Source organism: Neurospora crassa, linkage group VII, assembly GCF_000182925.2.
Source record: "Neurospora crassa OR74A linkage group VII, whole genome shotgun sequence".
Classification (NCBI taxonomy): Eukaryota; Fungi; Ascomycota; class Sordariomycetes; order Sordariales; family Sordariaceae; genus Neurospora; species Neurospora crassa.
In genome coordinates, this window is record NC_026507.1 from 3292500 (window position 1) to 3311199 (window position 18700).

Below are 18700 nucleotides of genomic sequence, written 5' to 3' on the forward strand. Positions count from 1 at the left end.
TTTGTTAGGCTTATAGTCATGTTTCTGAGATCTGGAAAAACCAGAGCGTAACGCTAATTTTTATTTTTTTTCGGGATTTTTTTGTGAATTTTTATTTTTCCGGCTTGATACTTCATCGGACATTGAACTGGAGCTACCTCTAGGTAGGTACTTACTGGAAATCGCTTTGATGCAGGTTGAAATTCTTAGGTCGTATTCATCTGACTTAAAATTCGGAGGGTGAGTGGTGATGTGCTAACTAAGTGACATGTGATGGGTAAAAGTCTCCAAGCAAGAATGAAGACGGGCACCTAGTGGTCTGAGGTTATGATATCTTGTAGTTATATTATAATTATTAGTATTCGTTCTGATAGAAGTCAAGTAGGCACCTCTAGTCAATCCATATCGTTACTGGGTGCGTGATTACCTAGTAGGTACTGGATAGAGTCTCGGCTTTGCATATATTGGATGAGCAAGGTAAAAAAAAAAAAAAAAAAAAAAAAAAAAAAAAAAAAGAAGCTCGAGGCAATATGCGTCTAAAACAATCCGTTTCATTCCCTAGGTAGGTAGGCAAGCCCCTCCCTCCTACCTTTCAAGTTCCCAGGTAACAAACGATTCCCATCTCTTGCGGCACTTCTTAAACCATACTTTTCTCTACCAAACAAATCTACCAATATATACATACCTATCTATCTATCCTCCTACCACACCCCTCCCTACCTAAACTATACCAAATCCATCGATTCACTCCATCCTCACCAACCCCCACCCCTTCACCCCCTGCCCCCAACTCTCCACCACCTTCCCAACCCACTCCTCCGCCCCCTCTCTTCCACCCACTACATCCTCCACCGCCTTCCTTACTTTTGCAGTCTTCTCACCTTCCCCTTCCCCTTCAGTAGTACCTTCAGCAGCAGCACCACCAAAAGTCCAATCCAGCATCTTATCCAACCACCCTCCCCCGCCCAACTGCTCCTTCAGCTTCTGTATATGCCCCTTCACCTCCGTGATGGTCTTGGCCGCCATGGCATCCAACGCCTTGAGTTCCGCCAACCCGTCCTTGTGCAGCGTACTCTTACCGGAGCGATCGCGGGCCAGTTCGCGGTCGTTCCAGGCCTGGACAAAGGCGGCGCTGTGACGCATGGCCAGGGCCGTTTCGCGCACGTGCGAGAGGGTGTGCATGTCGGTTAGGGAGTAGAAGGTTTCGTCTACTCCGTTGGTGCTGTTGGTAGAAGAGGAAGAGGATGAGGAGGAAGAAGAGGTGAAGCGGGTGCGTAATCCCGTGAAAGCGGTGCGGATGGACGAGGTGATGACGCTCATGGTCTCGGACGGGTACGGGTCGGCGCGCGTGGTGGAGAGGGCGGTGAGCACGGCGGCGGAGAGAAGGGAGATGATGGTGTAGTAGGTTGCTTCGGGCGAGGTGAGCGCGGCGGGGGTGGTGGGACGGTGGATGAAGCTGGTGAGCGAGTTGTTGAGTTGGGAGAGCGTCTCGAAGGTGTAGGCGCGCTCTTTGAGGGCCGCTTCGCTGGGCTTGTAAGGGCGGTGGTCCTTGGGCGGTTTGTGGTGGATGAGATCGAGGTATTGCTCGGAGAGGAAGGAGAGGTGAGCACGCTCGTTCTGGCGGGAGGTTGTTAGCATTCGGGAAGAGCAAAAAGCAGGTGAGAGGGTTTGGAGAAAAAGTCTTACGGAAAGCTCGGGGCCGATACGAAGGAACTCCTGGATGGGAGGACCGTGGGGACTTTCGAGGTTGACGAATGAACCGTAGTCGGTTTTGTTCAGTAGGGTAGTTGTGTCGTCAATGTTTTCTGGGTATCAAGTTAGTTTTGCTTGGGGGCAAAGGTATGGTTCAAGATCAAGGCAACGTACCAGTGAGTGCCAAATCGCCAATCTCACATTCGATCTTTCCACCAAAAGCACGAGTTGCCCGTCGCTCTTCCACAATGGACATCATAAGCGTGCAGCTTCTCCGCAGCTTGCTGTCGAACTCGGTCATCTCCAAGATACTGCTGTAGCTCCCAGAGCTAAACGCGTCCCAGATCCGCAAGGGGCAGCTGCTGTGCAGACTGTTGTTGTAGTATGAACGCAGCGGCTCCATCAATGGGCGGGTACCGGTGAACAGACCTGGCGACAAACTTGATATCCTGTCGAAGAAGAGAGGACTGAGGGAGTCCTGGATGGTGCGCTTAACTTCCAGAGGAGTCCAGATCTGGTAGGCGTAGGAAGCGCATCCGAGAAGGAGGTAGAGTTGGGCCAGTAGGAGGCGCAGTGCGACATCACTAGGCGTAACCTTGAGCTGGGTGTCCAAGACAAGGACCGCCTGGAGGAACAGCGATGGGTTCACATCCCGCAGCGGTGCCGGAGCAACATCCGAAGTGCGAGGACGCAAGCCAGAGAGCTTGAGGATCGAGTTGCCCATGACAAGGGCCAAGTCAATACGGGGGTCCTTGTCGAGACGGGGGATTGCTGCCAACAGCTCCGAGTCGTCGACTATCTGCTGGTATATTTGGGCGGCCTCGGTAACCACGCTCCTCAAGCAGCTCTCGCATGGTAGAGACGTAAGGGTGGAGCACAGACGGCATTGGTATGGCTTGTCTTGCTCTTGGCCGTCCACCACGGAGGCGTTATGGGAGAGTGTCTGAGTGCAAGTGGTGAGCAGGTAGCGCAGCTTGCAGATTAGTGACTTGAGAATAACCTGACTAGACTTGTCAGACTTCTATGCAAAAGGTTAGTGTGACGGTGCTATGTCAAATTGGTATGAGAAGGGAACTCACCTCTTCCAGCATCTTGGGCAGGACTTCCTCCATGAGTCCCTTGACCTCCTCGAAGCTGAGCTCTGCGACAAAGTCCTTGACATCGTCAAAGGCAGACAATTTGTCAAAGTAGCTGTCCAAATATAGGCCGATTTGAATAACTCTCGGGGTCACGCCTGAGTCGTTACCAGAGCTTCCTGGTACCTCTGGCTGGCGAAATGCGGTGTCGAGGAGGGCGAGAGCAATGTTCTTCTTGTACATGGCGGTGTTGGTCTTCAGCGCAATGAACTCTTTGAGGATGCTCTGCACCTCGCCCAGGGCAGTCTCCTGATCCTTGGACTTGCTGGCAGCCAAGGCGAACTTCTTCCACACCTTGTAGTCGCAGACGGAAAAGGTCGGTGTCACACCATCAAGGCCCAGTCTGAGAGCCTGACGGCAAAGGTCATAGATGCGGTCCCATTCGCCCCACGACTCATAGGCATTGAGGGCTTGGTAGAACAAGTCCTTGCGGCCCTCCTTGAGCTGGGCAAGAGGTCCCAGTTTAGGGCTCTGCATGCGGCTGATGAAGTCTTCTTTGGAGCCATGAGAGAGCATGACACGGTAGTAAAGAGAGATCTCCTCTTCTTGAAGCAGGCCTCGATCTTTAGACTCGACTTTCTCGGCCTAAAGCTGGGGTTAGGCACTTTCTGACTGACGAAGTGTGAATGATGCAGGAGCTCTGGGCGCAACATACGTTTTCAGTGATATCAGCCGCCCTCTCAAGTTGCTTGACCACAAGAAGGCTATACACCTTTTTGCTGGCCTCACTGCACTGGGGGCTAACCTGGACATGTCAGCTGTGGGTACTGGTTCCTCGGGGCATAGCATAGCGAAGACTCACTGAAAGGAGGTAGGTGAGAGTAATGCTCCAGAACATGTATTGGCGATCTCCCGAGTTGGCAAAGGCCTTGTCCAGCGTCGTGGCAATCTGCTGAGCGCTCACGAGATCCCAATACTCCAGGCACGATTGCAGACATTTTACGGAAAACTTGCTCTTGGGGTTCGCCTTCACCCAACGGGCTCTGAGGGGACCCAGCGTCTCGGCATACTCGGTGTCGTAGAGATAGTCTCGCGCAGCCCACTCCAGCAGTTCAAGAGTATCATAGTCGGGAACAGCCTTGGACTTGACGAGCTCGTCGATGGCGATCAGTGCCGTACACCTTTCTGTGGTACCATCGAGCTGGGACTCGGCGGCGATTCTGATAGCCTGATGAGAAGTGGTGAGTGAGTGGGCTGATAAGTAGTGAGAGGCAGTTCATGAAGAGTCTACCTCGTAGTAAGGGTCCTTGAGAGTTTTGAAGCGCTTGTCGGCCAAACGAATGACGGTGTTCCAGTTGCTGTCAGTGAAGGCGGTCTGTAACTGGACGTCGACGCTGTTTTTGAGGGCTGGGCGCCCATATCGTCCATAAGACATTGTTGATGTTTGCTCAGGGTGCTTGCCTGCCCGATCTCGGCGTTGGATAAAAAAACGGTTGACCAAAGAGAGAACGGAGATGGGAAAGAAGGGTCATAAAAAGAATGCTACCGTAGGCCACAGATTCGACCGGGTTGCACTGCACTTTTGTTGTTGACTTGGTGAGTTTGTCGATTCAGAAGGTTTTAAAGGTTGAGCTTGGCGTTGCCTTGAATGTGAGTGGCTCGTGCGACAGCGCGGACGTGGTGCCTACTACTGTACCCTCCTATGTACTTACTACACATACATGTAGAAGTACCTGCCCGATGTACAGTGATCGATCGAGACCGGGGACCCCGCCGTGACCGAGCTGAGTGGCTCGGGCCTCACCGTCAATATATATAGATAGGTATATATCATACATACTTGACCATCTTCACTTCGGCTTGCTTAGTTGTTTTTAATGTTTTACTTGACCATTTCTTTTGCCCCCTTTCTACGGTCGCCATATCACCCATTTTTTTCTCTATTCCCTCCCTGTCCTCGTTTGATGAACGATCAAACAGGTACTCCGCGTCTTCCGTAACCTAAACGCCTACCCATGCAAGTGCTTTACAAAGACTATTTATACAAACGCAAAAAGCAATGTTGCCGACGTTGATCTTCCTCCTCCTGCTCAGATTTCTTTTTCGTCCTTCTAGCCGTTGTTTCTCATATTATACCCTTCCATTAAATAAAAAGTCCGGTAGCTCAGAAGAGCGCACCCGCCTTCCTCTTTTGTTCCCGCCTCCTTTCGATCTGTATCCCCAGTCGTCAACCCGTTAGCATATCTTCTTCTATTTCACCTCCCAATCCCGCAGCGGAGAATTACTAACCCATTGCTTTTTGCATTCCCTGTACGCCTCAAAGTAGTCCGAGCACATGGTTCGGTCTCCTTGGTTGCGGTGCAGACACCGTATACTCCGCTGAGCGGCCTCCTGGCACGGATCAAGGTATTCGCTTCTACTCTTTCTGTACGTATCCAACTTCGCGGTCAGCCATTTTATCCTTTCTTCTTCTTCTCTGAGACAGTCCGCGGTCATGCCGTGTGGTAGAGAGACCAGCACATACCCTTCAAACTTGGCCCTGGTCTCCTCGTTCCATGGCTCCTTGTTTTCACTGCCAGCTTGCGCCATCTTGACTGTTTCCTTTGTATGTTTTGCTGTATCTTTCCCCGGACGACGGTTTCTAGTAGGTATTTCGGCAACGGTCGAATCGAGGCAAGGTATGGAAGTCGTTGATGGTTGGGTGCGCCCTGTCTCTCAGAGCAAGGATACGGATGTCGCGCAGCAAGGGATCGGCACCGGAGTGGTTCTGGACTTGAAGTTAAGGTTGCAGAAAGGAAAAACGGACAAGTCGGCGTGGTTCGGGACAATGATGGAATCGGAACTCACGCGCGCGCGCCGGCCGGCAACGGGAAGCCAAAGATGTTATGCACAGACCATGCAGCTCACCTCGGTGTGGACTGTCATGGTGGGGTGAACTGGTTATCGTATGCAGTGGTCGACAAGATAAGGGTCTTCCTTTCACTTGGCACCCCAGGGTTCAGATGTAAGGGTTAGGGGTATACTTGAATCCCTGAATCCCCTCGTGTAAAGGAGTATGTCACTCGGCAACATCAGTCTGTCGATGACGGACAGAGAATAGGTATGTTGGGTGATATGGCTTTCTCACTTTTACATATCTATATATTCTTTTACCTTTCGAAATCACCTCGCTCTGAACCATGTCCGGGAGGAGTGTTCATCCGATACTCGTCCACCAACTTGTGTTGTGTATAAAGGCCATCGAGCTGTACTTGAAGGTAAGAAAATGAAACTCATCGACCACTAGGTTGTCATGCTCGATATACATAAAGCGCGGATGATACTGTCGATATTCAATCCATTACCGGTAACTCTTGAGTACGCCCATGTCTCTGTGATCAGATCATACACATGGCTATGTCCCTCGATATTTCGTCCAGACTCTAGTTCATAGCTGTCATGGCGACTACAAGTACGGACCATGGAGAGACGTGGATGACCCTCACCTTGTATCGCCCGTCAATACTAGCCACAGATTCAGTTACCACGTCTACCTTCTCCCGAGTTTGAGGTTTTACGTTGTTCTAGAATCGTGGAAAGATGTTGTTAGAAGCTAATGTTGACGGGAGCCTCACTTGGCAAAAGGGAGAGAAATGCGGGAGTAGCAGCAGAAGTGGGTCCTGTAAGGTCAGAAATACAAAGACGCTAGTAAGTTTCAGGGTTAGTCGACTACAATCCCGTCTGGTCGATGTCGCGCACGTTGAGGCGGAGTCCGAAGTGGGGGAGGGGGGTCTCGGACATTTCCCATTTCCCACTCAGCAGGAACAAGGTCTCACATGGGCCGATGAAAGACAACCTGACTTCCATTGGAGACAAGCACCTGGCCGAGGCTCCCGCTGAGGGGGAGGGGGGGAGAGAGGAAAAGGGTCTGAAAGGGGTGAAGGCGCCATCAACAGGCAACCGTCAGCAGCAATGGAACGAAGAGAGATCAACGCAAGAAGTGGAAGAAACAAACAGGAAACAGGGACCAAATAAGTGGAATTTGATCATCGTGATGGGCAGTGTGTAGAGCCTTGTTTGCATTGCCATGTATTCCATTGTTTCAATTGCTGTCACACCTTTTCCAATCTTCGTTTCGTGCAGCGACCTGATGCACAAAACTCAGGAACACAGTGACCTGACAGCCCGCCTGCAGTGAATGAGTCGGGAAGAAAAGGCTTGAACGGATCCCATCATGGCCGAAAAGGGACATCAAGGGAAGGGATTAATTGCACTTGCCCAGGACATTGCAGTACACTAGGGTGCGCATTGCATCCGTCCGATCCTTCCCCTACTACCCCAGGCGCTGGCTTGGAACGGCTGTCCCTCTTATTGGACGCTTTCATAAGTGGAGCATATAATGTTCGCCCAATTCGTTCCCCTTTCTCTCGCAAACCAGCATCCCAGCCAATCCCTGCCCAGCATGAGCGCCCCTTTCGGCCCCCTTTGACGATGCACTCCAGATCCAGGCAACACGGTTTTTCCTTACGTCAGGTCAGCCCGGGGAGAACGAACTGGGGGGGGGGGGGAGGGGGAGGGAGCGTCACTTGACGGGAACCTTCATGAGGAGCGAGGAGGAGGAAAGGCTGAGGAGGAGACGGGTGGTTATTATTGTTGTTGTTGTTCTTACTTTTCTTCTCCAGCCGTCAAACTGCCCGTGTGTCGCCATCATCGCCGCCATCATCGCCGCCGCCGCCCCGGACCACGACCATCTCAAATTGCAGAGTGGAGGTCACAACCCATACAAGGCTACAGGGAGTTCCATCGATCCCGACCAACACCAATCTGGGACCCCTTTGCCTTTCTTTCTGGCTTTCCCAACGCTTGTCCCTCGCTCACCAAATCAGCTTCCCCATGCATTTGTTTCTGTAAATCGGCATCTACCTTCGTTACGTACCTACGCAAACATTCATACAATAACATCGATTTGAAAACGTCATATCATTGGTCGTGCAAACAAACGCGTGGATGGAATTGGATCAAGTCTCAAACTCGCCATGCTGTTTGCCACCAGGATCGCTGGCGTAGCACCGTTGCTGCTCGCTGCCGCTAGCAGTGTATACGGCGCAACGACAGAATCAACAACTACTACTACTACAACAACAACAACAACTACAGGACAGTCAACATTCGAGGTTGACCTGAACAAGACTGGTCAGTACCAACCCAGTTTTCTTCACCAGACGACAGGTAGCTAATCCCGGAGAACAGCATCCGTGAAATCCGCCGCAAAGACCATCGCAAAGCATCTGATATCATACTATACTGGCAACCAACCTGGGCAAACCATCGGTATTCTTCCTGGTCCCCCGCCCGATGGATCATACTACTGGTGGGAGGCTGGTGCCATGTGGGGGACCTTCATCGACTACTGGCATTACACTGGCGACAGCACATACAATGCCGTAACCCAGCAATCTATCGTCTTCCAAGCCGATGCGCCTCAGAACAGCTTCATGTCACCCAATTGGACTGCCTCTCTCGGTAACGATGACCAGGGCTTCTGGGGAATGTCTGCCATGCTCGCTGCCGAAGTCAACTTCCCTTTGGTTCCCGGCGAGGCTGATTGGCTTGAGATGGCCCAGGCCGTCTTCAACACGCAAGCTGCCCCCGACCGCCACGACGACGAATGCGGCGGAGGTTTACGCTGGCAGATCTATCCCTCCAATGCTGGATATGATTACAAGGTAAGTTTGGGTTGGCTACGGGCTTCACCTTGAGCTGCTACATGTGACTAACATGGCTCAGAATACCATCGCCAATGCCTGTTTCTTCAACCTCGGCGCAAGACTGGCACGCTATACCGACAACAGCACCTACTCCAAATGGGCCGAGAAGACTTTCAACTGGATCAGGGACGTCGGTTACATCGATAAGAACTGGAACATCTACGACGGTGGTCATGTCCCCCAAAACTGCACAGACATCAACAAGGTCCAATGGTCAGCTAACGCAGCCATCATCATTCATGGTGTCGCCATCATGTACAACATGGTAAGCTTTTTTGGCCAATGACCGAATAACCAGGACTTCGATAGCTAACATAGCCTCAACACCGCAGACCGAAGATGCTGAACAGTGGGGAAAGCCCCTTACTGGACTCGTCAACCGAACCCTCGAGTTCTTTTTCCCCAAGGGCATCTTGGTTGAACGCGCCTGCGAGCTCTCGGACAGGCTTCTCTGCAACATCGATCAGCATTCCTTCAAGGGCTACCTCCTTCGCTCCTTAGCCACGGCCGCCCTCATGGCGCCTGATCTCGTTCGAGAGCCTATAGTCAAGGCCTTCAAGACCAACATCGAGGGTGTTATCGACAGCTGCCTGCCTGACGGCACATGCGGCTACCGTTGGAATGTCGGAAAGTACGACGGCGACGTGAGCAACGGCCCTGCCGGTCAGGAGATGAGCGCCCTTGCCGCCTTCACGACGTATCTGATTACGGAGGAGCACGAAGCCGTCAAGCCTCTGGTTACCAATAACACCGGTGGTCAGAGTCGCGGCAACCCCAATGCGGGAGGGACGCCTGCGACGGTCATGTCAATGTCGGAGCTTACCGAGAGGGACAAGGCGGGCGCAGGAGTGCTTACTGCCTTTGTGGTGTGCTCTATCCTGGGAACCTACTTCTTTTTGGCGACTGGGATAGGCGAGATGAGAAGTCAGAACTAAGCAGGAGAAAACGTACAAACATACCAAGCGTTTATCTTTTTTATTGCAAAAGGTGGCTGAGCGGTCACAATTGGCGTTGTATCCGAGATCAAGCCGGCACTTCACACATATACCATTTGTAGTTATCATCATTGCAGGCGTTTTTGGTAGCGGGTTGGGCTAGGTTTGGCTTATACAAAATTCAGACATTATACTTGTTCAATTGATCATGTTCTTGGGAAACGTGCATACTGAAGCAAGTGAAGGATGACTGGAATACAAAGAACCCAAACTTGAAACAACCGTAGCGGGAATATCGAAACCTTCACACGAAGAGAGAACGTGCCTTAGGATCTCAACTTTGGAATGTCGACGTGGTTATGTGGACGCGGCTGTGTGTACTCGGATGTTCTTTGATATTTCGGACTCCATTTTCCGGAAATAATAAAATGGAAAACATCAGCAATGGCTCGTTCATCTTGTGTAGATACCTAGTAATTAACCCGTCACGTTCCATGACCGACCTCTGGCAGCCATGACGGGGAGTGACTGCGGAAGAAGAGGCTGAGTATTATCTCTTGTCAAGTGGCCTGCTTCACTGCCTAGAGGTAGGTAGGTACCTACCCAGGATACTTACCATCGTTACCCGGCAACCACTGTAATTCCAATCTGAACTCCGGGTGACTGACGAACCCTTCAAGTGGAAGAGCGCCTGCGGGTGAATGGTCCACAAACCGGCAGGCAGACACCAAGTTGGCTGGCACTGGGAGACGCCGTACCTTCCACCTTCCCCCCTCCTTCCCGCTCTCACTCCTTCCATCCTCCATCTCCCCCCGTCACTACGTCTACTCTACTTCTACACGGGTTATCCAAAACATCAACCTTCCACCAACAACACCGCCTTGACGACTAAATCAAGACAACTTCTCTCTCTCTCGCCAACTATCTCCTTGGTCTTTTGCTTACGAAGCCTTCTTTGACTCTTCCATCAGGGCCCTGAGAAGCACGAGCCAGGCGCATCTCTCCATTTCCCTACATTCACCCAATCGTCACTCCCTCAAGCTGATCTCGCTCTTGACTCACATCATGGCTCCTTACGCGCCTGACTGGCTCAAAGGTGCTGTGACGAAGAAAAAGAAGAAGCAGGGCGCTAAGTCGCCTGAGGGTAAGACGTCGACACCCGACAGCAAGCCGAGCCAGAGCGTCCACGTTTCTGAGAAGAAAAAGAAGAAGAGTAAGGGTAAGAAGAAGACCAAGGCTCGCGCTGAGAGCCCGACCACTTCTGCCAAGGATGAGACTGTCGTCACCGTGGAAGAGATTGATCCTCAAGAGGAAGACATGGTCAAGATCAAGCAGGAGCCTGTAAGCCCGACTCTACCCATGGCCACTGTCTTCCAAGAGGCCGTCGCACCTGATGGCTCTGTCGCAGACGAGCATTATTCGACTCCTTTGCAGTCGCCGGTCCCCGCAAAGTCCGGATTGGCCAAGGAAAACGTCCCACTTCGTTCAGACAGTCACATCCCACTTCCGCGAAACCCTCTTTATGAGCATGCGAAGAGATCCGCTTCACCCTCTCCAAGCTCCCAGCTTCAGGTCGAGAATCCTGCTACCCTGATGACACTGGTCAACAAGATCAATGCTAGAGATGAGAAGAACATCACTTCGCAAGCTAGGTCGCCTCACAAGCTCCAAAAGTTGACTCCCGTCCCGAACTACACTCTGGATCAGAACTTCCCGCCTACTTCGCCTCTCAATATTAAGACTCCCAGACCGATGCCCACGATGATGCAGTCCGACTATTCGCCGAACAACTTTTTGCCCACCAAGTCGAACAAATGCACCCCCGTCCCATTGCCGACAAGCAAGGGTTTTCTGGCTGCTCCCAAGCTCGGCACTCCCTTCAGGGCTGAAGTTGGAACAGAAGTTGATCCGCTCACTCCGGCTGACGTTGATGAGATTCTGGACCGCGTGATGGGAAAGAACGACAGCGATGACGAGCACGGAGATACCGAGATGCATCATGTGAAAGAGCATGTCGTCGTCAGCCCTGCGGTTGGCAAAAGAGGCATTGCTAATGGTGAAGAATCGGATGTTGAGATGACCACTATCATCAAGGATGAGCAACACGGATATTCAGCCGCTGAGACTGCTCCGAGAAAGAGCAAAAAGTCCAAGAAGGACAAGAAGCGGCGCCTTGAAGAATCCAACGTCTTGGACGACGATGAGTCCATTACCGCCTCTACCCCTAAGAAGGCGAAGAAAACCAAACATAAGAAGGCCAAGAAGATCAGTGTTAAGGATGAGCACGAGAACGCCATGGACCTTGATGGCATGACACCAGTCGACGATACCACGGCGGTTGGCGAGACCACGCAAGCCGAGGTGGACTTGCAACTCATGCAGCTTGACGACGCTGAGTACCGCGGCGCTTCCGAGACTGTTTCGGCACCCAAGGACATTAAGGAGCTCATTGCTGAGCATGAAGTTACGGAGATCGTCTATGAGCCCGCCTCTACTCTCAAGAAGAAGAAGAGCAAGAAGGTCCGCAAGGTTAAGAAGACTGAAGACGAGGCTGAGGAGCATCAGATCATCGAGATCGACGAGGTTGTCGCTCCCAACATCTATATCACCCACCCTGAACAGTCCACGAAGGGTGGCCAGGTTGCCAATACAGCTGCTGCGACCCAGTCTTCGCCCGCACCTGAAGCACAAGTAACCAAGAAAGTAGGCAAGACAGAGGGGGTTTCCACCGAACCGAAGCCTCAGGAGCCAGAGATGGAGCCCGAGCAGGAGGACACCGCCGCGACCATGACCGCCTCCAACGTCGCCGCTACCATGACCACCAATCCCCTGCTCTCCATTGCCAAGCAAGTAGTCAAGTTTAACAACAATCTCTCATTTCACTCCGAGACCTTCCAAGGTGAATTGTTCACCATCAAAGAGAACCTCGCCGCCCTGGAGCAGCGCATTCAAGCCAATGAGCTCCGTGCCTCCATACGTCAGGACATTTTGTTCAATGCCCTGAAACGGATTTCGATGGACGTCAACAAGCTCAGCACCCTCAAGGTCAGAGGTGAAGCCCAGGTTCAGGCCGACCACAACGGCCACCACAGCAACGGTAGCCCTGATTCTTCGCCCGCTGGTCTGGCTCGCTCAGTCCGCGCTACGACCGTTGGTCCTCGGGTATCTGTTCACAGCGTCACGCCGATTCCGCTTCCCAAGCTTGGGAAGAGGACCGTCAGTAGCCATCATCGTGAGACGCCGGCTTCGGGTATTGGTGCTGCTAAGGTTGCCGGCACTGCTGCCATTGCGGAGGCTCGTAAGAATCAGGATAAGTTGCTGAAGGGATTCACGGAGGATTTGAATGCCGCAAAGGATGCGAAGACGGCGGAGATCAAGGGACGGTTGTGCGTCAAGTATGCTGATGATTTGTTCAAGATGTTTTGAAGAAGGACGTCAGGTCAAAACTGAATCAGGGCGGATTTGGTTTTGCTGGGTGCTTCGGTTTGTCTTCTTGCTTGTTGGAATTTTGTAAAGGATTGGATGGATGTGTGGATGTCTGCAGGCATGGAGTCTATGTGGGCTTCCTTTGGAGTTCATGATACCCTGGTTGCTTTCAAGTCATTTGCTTTTGTTGCTGGCTTTGGTAAAGGGGCCGGAAAAGAGTTGCAGGAAAGTCAAGGCAGAAGTGTTTGAAGGAGAGATGAGAAAGAAGGGGTATTCATCATGGATCAAGATACCAAGCAGAAGAACTTGTACCTATTTGGTCCATGAGCTTCGGTCAGGTTGCGATTTGCTCTCCTTTCTTCCACTTGCAGATTGATTGCACCCATAGGTAGAATGAGACAGAAACATAGACAGACAATTGTCTGTGGTAGAAGACAAAGAAAATTACTGAGAATTACATCAGACAAGTGCTGTTGTTGTCATCTTTGTTGTTGTTCAAGTGCAACCTGTCTTCAGTAGCCCTAAAAGAGGAGAAAGCATGCACTAAGTCCACATTCTTGGCGCGTTTTCCACTTCTAGGAACCAACCAGTTTGATGGAATCCACCACCAACACAACCACAAAAGGCGCTGAACATAGCCACACATCAATGGGATGAGGCCCTGGGAATCGGGACCTGGATCGATGGAAGCTCGAGTTGCCTCCCCCGTCTCCTCCGACCACGGACACGGCCTCCTACCGTCCCCGCGCCCGCGCGTGGCCAACGCCTGTGACGTCTGCAAACGCCGCAAGGTCAAGTGCAACGGCGCCACGCCATGCGGTTACTGTGTGAGCCGGAAACATCCTTCGTTGTGCCTTTATTCGCCTCCGAGACAACGGAGGGCGAGGGTGAGGGCGAGCAGGTTGACGGGGGTACAGGAGGGAGGGGAACAGGGAGGACAGGAAGGATATCAAGAGCCATATGAAGCAGATGGAGATGGAGGTGGTGCGCATTCGGCGGTATCACCACAGCCATCATGCTCATCTCGGGGAGGTCATGCTGTTGTTCATCCAGCACCAGCGGCCTCCACTTCACAAGCCCGGGCCTCGAGCAGAAGCAGCAACAGCAACAGCAGCAAAGAGACGCCGCCGGTCGTGACAAAAGAGTCGGAAATTCCAAGCCGGAGATCTCTGCCAGGGGAAGTCACTGGAGGCAGCGTAGTAGGCAACGTAGGGCGGTCACAGCCACAGTCACAGTCACAGTCACGGCAGGGGCAGCATCAAGAGACTCAGCCCGAACAGGAAGGACAGCAAAAAGAACAAGAGCAACCACCACGGGAACCTGGTCCAGGGACAGAAGCCCACAACGAAGAAACCGAAGTCCCCCGCGAAGGCCGTCTCCTCGTCGACCCTCAGGGGAAACTCATCTTCATCGGCGACTGCGCCCCGCTCTCCTTCTTCCGCACCGTCCAGAGACTGATCACGTCGCGCATTGATCCCGATGCCTTTGCGCCTGAGAATAGCGGGTACTCGGCTTTGGAGAACAACAACGCTGCGTATTACCCTAAGGCATCTGGTGCTGCTGCTGCTGCTGGTGTTTTTCCTGGTGGTGGTGGATATGGTGGCGGTGGTGGGCGTGGATATGGTGGTGATGGTGGGCGTGGACCTCCTCTCGTCCAAACCTCCATCATTGAATCGGCTGTTACGGCGTACTTTCAAAGCACGGCCGGGCTCATTGATATCTTTGATGATCAGGCGCAACAGCCGAGGCAGTTGATTGAGGATATTACTTCTTGGGCGGTGCAACTTGGTCGGTCAAGGCCGTTCATGGAAACTGGAGGCGTACCACCAGGAGGAGACGCCACTTCGGCCGTCTTCTACCTCGTCCTCGCCATTGGGCTGCTTTTCCAAAAGACCATCACCAACAAATCATCTTCTTCCCCCCGGTCCGAACCGTCAGGAGTGCCGGAATCCTCCTTCCCCGAATCCGAAAGCATCGCCCAAGCCTACTTCGATCATGCCCGCGACCTTGCCTTCGCCAACCTAAGCGGCAACCTCGGCCTAGCCTCGGTGCAGTCCTTCCTGCTCATCACGCTCTACATGCTAGGGGCGTGCCAGATTAACGGCGCATTCATCTTCTTTGGCATCGCCGCGCGCTCGGCCTTCAGCATCGGAATTCATCGCACCGAGGTTAATGCACGCTTCAATCCCGAGATTCACCGCCAGCGCGACCGGCTGTGGAAGAGCCTGCGCGTGGTGGACCTGTTCCTTAGCACGTCCATGGGCCGACCACCCGCGACCAGCGACGTTGACTGCACGGTGCTGTACCACGCCGTGGACGGCGAAGGGAGGGAGCAGACGGATCCGGATTTCAGTGGGGACTATCTGCTGAACGGGTCGGCGCAGATCTTTTTGATCATTGAGGGGATCGTGTTGGAGGTGTACTCGAGGCGAAAAATCTCGCCGCAGCTGACGGAGGGTATCTCGAGGGAGCTGAGGGAGTGGTCGGCTAGGTGGTTGCAAAGGCTGAAGCGGGTGATTGATGAGGAGCGACCACGGCCAAGCCCGAGACAGACGCCGCTACTGACGACGGTAGCGGGATCAGAGGCAATGGTTGTTAATGGAGCTTGTCAGGTGCTTGCCTCGTATTATTATGCAGTGATCCTGGTGTCGAGGCCGTTCCTCATGGTTGAACTGAGGCGAAGGCTGGCCGAGGGGTATCCGGCGGAAGCATCCACAGCAAGAGATGGGCTGGTGACATCGGGCAAATCCAAACTTGCGGATGCTTGCATTGATGCTGCTAGTTTGATGGTTGATCCGATCCAGGATCTGATTGAAAGAGGTTTGATGGCTCGGCGGGCGCCCGTGATTGTGTAAGTTTCCGTATTATTTCTCCAACCTCCTCGGCCCTTGTTCTCTTGTATCATTTGCTCTTATGTATCTTAACCCCCCAATCTAGGTCATGGCTCTTTGCCTCTTCGCTTGTCTTGGGCCTAGGCCTTCTGGGAGGCTTTGGTCGTATCATCGAAAAGTACTGCCGTGCCTCCATCGCAGCGCTGGAGTACTTTGCCGAAGCCGATGCTCACGCCGTGCAGTACTCACTTATCGCCAAGTCTCTGCTCAACACGGCCTTGGTCTATTTAGAAAAGAGGGAGATGCAAGACCGACTTCGAAGAACGGAGAGCTCTTCTCAACTATTTGGTCTTATACCTCGTCGAAACTCCAGGGACAACACTACAGATGACAACCACAACAACAACAACAACATCACCAACGGCCACGAAAATCTCAGAGACACCTCCCCCACTTCCCATCCACATCAATACGACCAACAATCCCACTACCAACGAAGCATCCAGCACACAAACCCCTCAGTAGGAGGACAATTCGGTGGTATACCTGGAAGTCTTCGCGGCGATGGTAGTACTCACAGACACCAACAACAACCACCACCACCCAAACCTTCATCATATCACATTGGAACACACCACAACTCACACAATCATCACAATTACCTCCTCCACCACCACCATCATCATCCCCATGCCCATGCCCATGCCCATGCCCATACACACACACCATCATCCACCGTCTTCTCCCCCGTCGTCAGCCGCTTCAACAGCAACCACAACAACATGAATCACCACTTTGACTTTTTCGGCGGACACGAGTCAACATCAACAACAGCAACCACTTTTCTCGGCCTGACCGAGTCCCTTCCTCGCACGCCCGAGTTCTCCATCATGGGCGGCTCGCTGGACTCGGATGCGGATCAGACGTTTGGAGCGCTCAATCTGTTTCCGTTGTTGGAGACGGATGGGCATATAGATTTGGCTAATTACTTTTGATTTGTTTCGAAAAAATTTTTTGGCGCAGCGGAGGAGGTCCAAAGAAGGAAAAAAAAAAAAAAAAAAAAAAAACTGGACGTTGAAACCGCAGAGGGGACGGGAGAGAGAGGGAGAGAGGGATTGTGCTATTCATGTTCCGAGCTGGTGCTCTACGATACTAGAATAGGACACACGAAATAAACGAACGAACTGTTGACGCTTCACTCGGGATATTTGTTATATCGACTAACTGGCTGGGTTTTGGTCGTGATACCTACTTTATTTCCGTATTGCTGTGCTCTCTCTCTCTCTCTCTGTCTCGAAATTATTACTTGAAGCGGGAGCGGGAGCGGGTAGATACATGCGTTTGACACGGGCAGATGACACAGCCAGCGGTTGTACAAAGACAAATGACACGGCAGTGGCAGTAGGTAAATACAAGGTAATTTGATACAGACGGACGAACTGACGGATGGGATGGGATGCTGTACCCGATGAGGTGAGAGAGTAGTAACCAACCCAAATCTTCTGATGATGGATGGGTTGAGCATTGACAGACAGCTTGCTTCCTTCTCTTGGAGATCCTTCTCTTGTTGCACCTAAATTGATTCCCGTCTGCAACGACGGGGATTAAGTGAAATGAGACTAGGCATTTCATGTCACCATCAACTGAACTGAACCCATCCTCATCCTAGGTTGACTGTAAGTATCAGATAGGTAGGCGAATGGTCGTAAAAAAAATTAAAGAAATTGACCCGAATACATTACGATACACATCTTGGATACACTCGTTCACGCATCTATCACCTTTGCTCTACCCTTGAAGCTTATAAATTCGAGGCAGCTTTTAAATGGAACGAATCTCTAATGGACTCTGTCCGATGCGATCCAGATCTTCTGTAGTCCCCAGCATTGTTTCGTCGCGGTCTTTTCTCAAACAACGCAAACCGTATTGGACAGTCCATGATCGATCGGTTCATCATTACGACCACTTCGGTTTTATTCCCGAAGAATGCAAAACATGGGTGAAAGGACGCGGGACAGGATCATCCCTTCTAGTAGAAGGACCTCTTGCAGAAGTTTAGATAACAACAGCAACAACAATGGCATCCTCTCTCTCTCTCCTGACTATACCTTTTTCTAAATTCCCGGCTTACTCTATACGGTATACCTCTGATGGATACTGCGCAAATCTTCTTCAGCACTTTGTTTATGCTTTCCCAGGCTTGAACTGTACCTCTTTTACAAAACGGCTTTTCGACTATTCTGGTTAGTAAACACCGTAGTGTTCTGAGTGTTCATGGTTGATCTTGTGGCAGTGGTGTGGTAACGTCGATCACCCCCTTTTTTTTTTATATGCCCCCGGCCATTGGTGGTGTGGATGAGGACCGGTATAATGCTTGGGGTGGGGCGTAATTCTCGTTGACGACGTGAGCAAGAAGCCCCTTATATTGCAACTATCTTGAGGGATTTATCATGTGTGCAAAAATCATCTTTCTCATTCATTTCCTTGAGTGGTGAAAAAACAGAGAGGTCGGTCCCTTGGACTTTGTCGTCTTTCTTGGCCGACTTGGCTTTGGACTTGGCTTTGTGGGGGAGGCGGAAGGAAAAGCGGGTTCACCTAGAGGGGACGATGGATGCACTAACTGACTCGCTTAGTGGCTCATATGTAAAGCTGTTAGGTATACTAGTCCACTTCTATGCATCAAAGAACAGCCGTTGTCACCCTGGAAATGCTTATCTGGGGTTTTCCAACGGCTACCGAACCAAGAAGACCGTTTGCAGTTAAAATCATTTTCATCTCTCTGAATACCATCCAGAGATGATGGCGGAAGAAGGAGCTCCAGAAAGCGCAACAGATTTTGTTTCAGGAATTGTTAACGATAATGATCTGATCGGCGGTGTGGATATTGCAACTTATCAAGTCGAGTGGCTCTCAAGTCTCCAACGATCCCCATCCATCTTCCTTGGAAGAGGATAGAAAAAGGTGCTGACCAGGAACAGGAAATCGAAGGGTTAAAGCACCACGATATGACAGAT

The 18700-nt window shown here is 51.8% G+C and overlaps 5 protein-coding genes across 5 annotated transcripts; 3 read left to right on the plus strand and 2 right to left on the minus strand.

The window, feature by feature from the left end:
- Window positions 1-557: 557 nt before the first annotated feature.
- On the minus strand, window positions 558-4338 carry NCU02218 (hypothetical protein). The gene is made up of 7 exons (XM_954538.2): window positions 4039-4338; window positions 3610-3975; window positions 3463-3552; window positions 2751-3392; window positions 1846-2692; window positions 1666-1784; window positions 558-1596 (listed from the first exon to the last, which is right to left on the minus strand). The coding sequence occupies exons 1-7, from the start codon at window positions 4180-4182 to the stop codon at window positions 724-726; spliced, it is 3081 nt and encodes a 1026-aa protein (XP_959631.1). The 5' UTR covers window positions 4183-4338; the 3' UTR covers window positions 558-723.
- A 246-nt stretch (window positions 4339-4584) lies between these two features.
- NCU02217 (cytochrome c oxidase-assembly factor cox-23) lies at window positions 4585-5588 on the minus strand. The gene is made up of 3 exons (XM_954537.2): window positions 5272-5588; window positions 5037-5172; window positions 4585-4959 (listed from the first exon to the last, which is right to left on the minus strand). Exons 1-3 carry the CDS (start codon window positions 5334-5336, stop codon window positions 4912-4914), a joined length of 249 nt encoding a protein of 82 aa, XP_959630.1. The 5' UTR covers window positions 5337-5588; the 3' UTR covers window positions 4585-4911.
- Window positions 5589-7192: 1604 nt separating this feature from the next.
- Window positions 7193-9926, plus strand: gh76-6 (glycosylhydrolase family 76-6). The gene is made up of 4 exons (XM_954338.2): window positions 7193-7919; window positions 7977-8452; window positions 8514-8759; window positions 8827-9926. The coding sequence occupies exons 1-4, from the start codon at window positions 7763-7765 to the stop codon at window positions 9427-9429; spliced, it is 1482 nt and encodes a 493-aa protein (XP_959431.1). The 5' UTR covers window positions 7193-7762; the 3' UTR covers window positions 9430-9926.
- A 568-nt stretch (window positions 9927-10494) lies between these two features.
- On the plus strand, window positions 10495-13320 carry NCU02215 (hypothetical protein; the record flags this gene model as incomplete). Its single annotated transcript, XM_954337.2, has 1 exon — window positions 10495-13320. One exon carries the CDS (start codon window positions 10495-10497, stop codon window positions 12853-12855), a length of 2361 nt encoding a protein of 786 aa, XP_959430.1. The 3' UTR covers window positions 12856-13320.
- Window positions 13321-13482: 162 nt separating this feature from the next.
- On the plus strand, window positions 13483-16681 carry tah-2 (tall aerial hyphae-2; the record flags this gene model as incomplete). The annotated part of the gene is made up of 2 exons (XM_954336.2): window positions 13483-15706; window positions 15793-16681. Exons 1-2 carry the CDS (start codon window positions 13509-13511, stop codon window positions 16679-16681), a joined length of 3087 nt encoding a protein of 1028 aa, XP_959429.2. The 5' UTR covers window positions 13483-13508.
- Between the last annotated feature and the right edge of the window lie 2019 nt (window positions 16682-18700).

Excerpts from the sequence above, each read along its gene's own strand:
- gh76-6 (XM_954338.2), top strand. The coding sequence starts at position 7,763 with ATGCTGTTTGCCACCAGGATCGCTGGCGTAGCACCGTTGCTGCTCGCT. Across the intron at positions 7,920-7,976 it reads GGTTGACCTGAACAAGACTG|CATCCGTGAAATCCGCCGCA; the intron begins GTCAGTACCAAC and ends CCCGGAGAACAG. Across the intron at positions 8,453-8,513 it reads ATGCTGGATATGATTACAAG|AATACCATCGCCAATGCCTG; the intron begins GTAAGTTTGGGT and ends AACATGGCTCAG.
- NCU02217 (XM_954537.2), bottom strand. The coding sequence starts at position 5,336 with ATGGCGCAAGCTGGCAGTGAAAACAAGGAGCCATGGAACGAGGAGACC. Across the intron at positions 5,173-5,271 it reads ACCAGGGCCAAGTTTGAAGG|AAAGAGTAGAAGCGAATACC; the intron begins GTATGTGCTGGT and ends GGATACGTACAG. Across the intron at positions 4,960-5,036 it reads GGGAATGCAAAAAGCAATGG|ATCGAAAGGAGGCGGGAACA; the intron begins GTTAGTAATTCT and ends CTGGGGATACAG.
- NCU02218 (XM_954538.2), bottom strand. The coding sequence starts at position 4,182 with ATGTCTTATGGACGATATGGGCGCCCAGCCCTCAAAAACAGCGTCGAC. Across the intron at positions 3,553-3,609 it reads CTCTCACCTACCTCCTTTCA|GTTAGCCCCCAGTGCAGTGA; the intron begins GTGAGTCTTCGC and ends TGACATGTCCAG. Across the intron at positions 2,693-2,750 it reads TGCCCAAGATGCTGGAAGAG|AAGTCTGACAAGTCTAGTCA; the intron begins GTGAGTTCCCTT and ends CCTTTTGCATAG.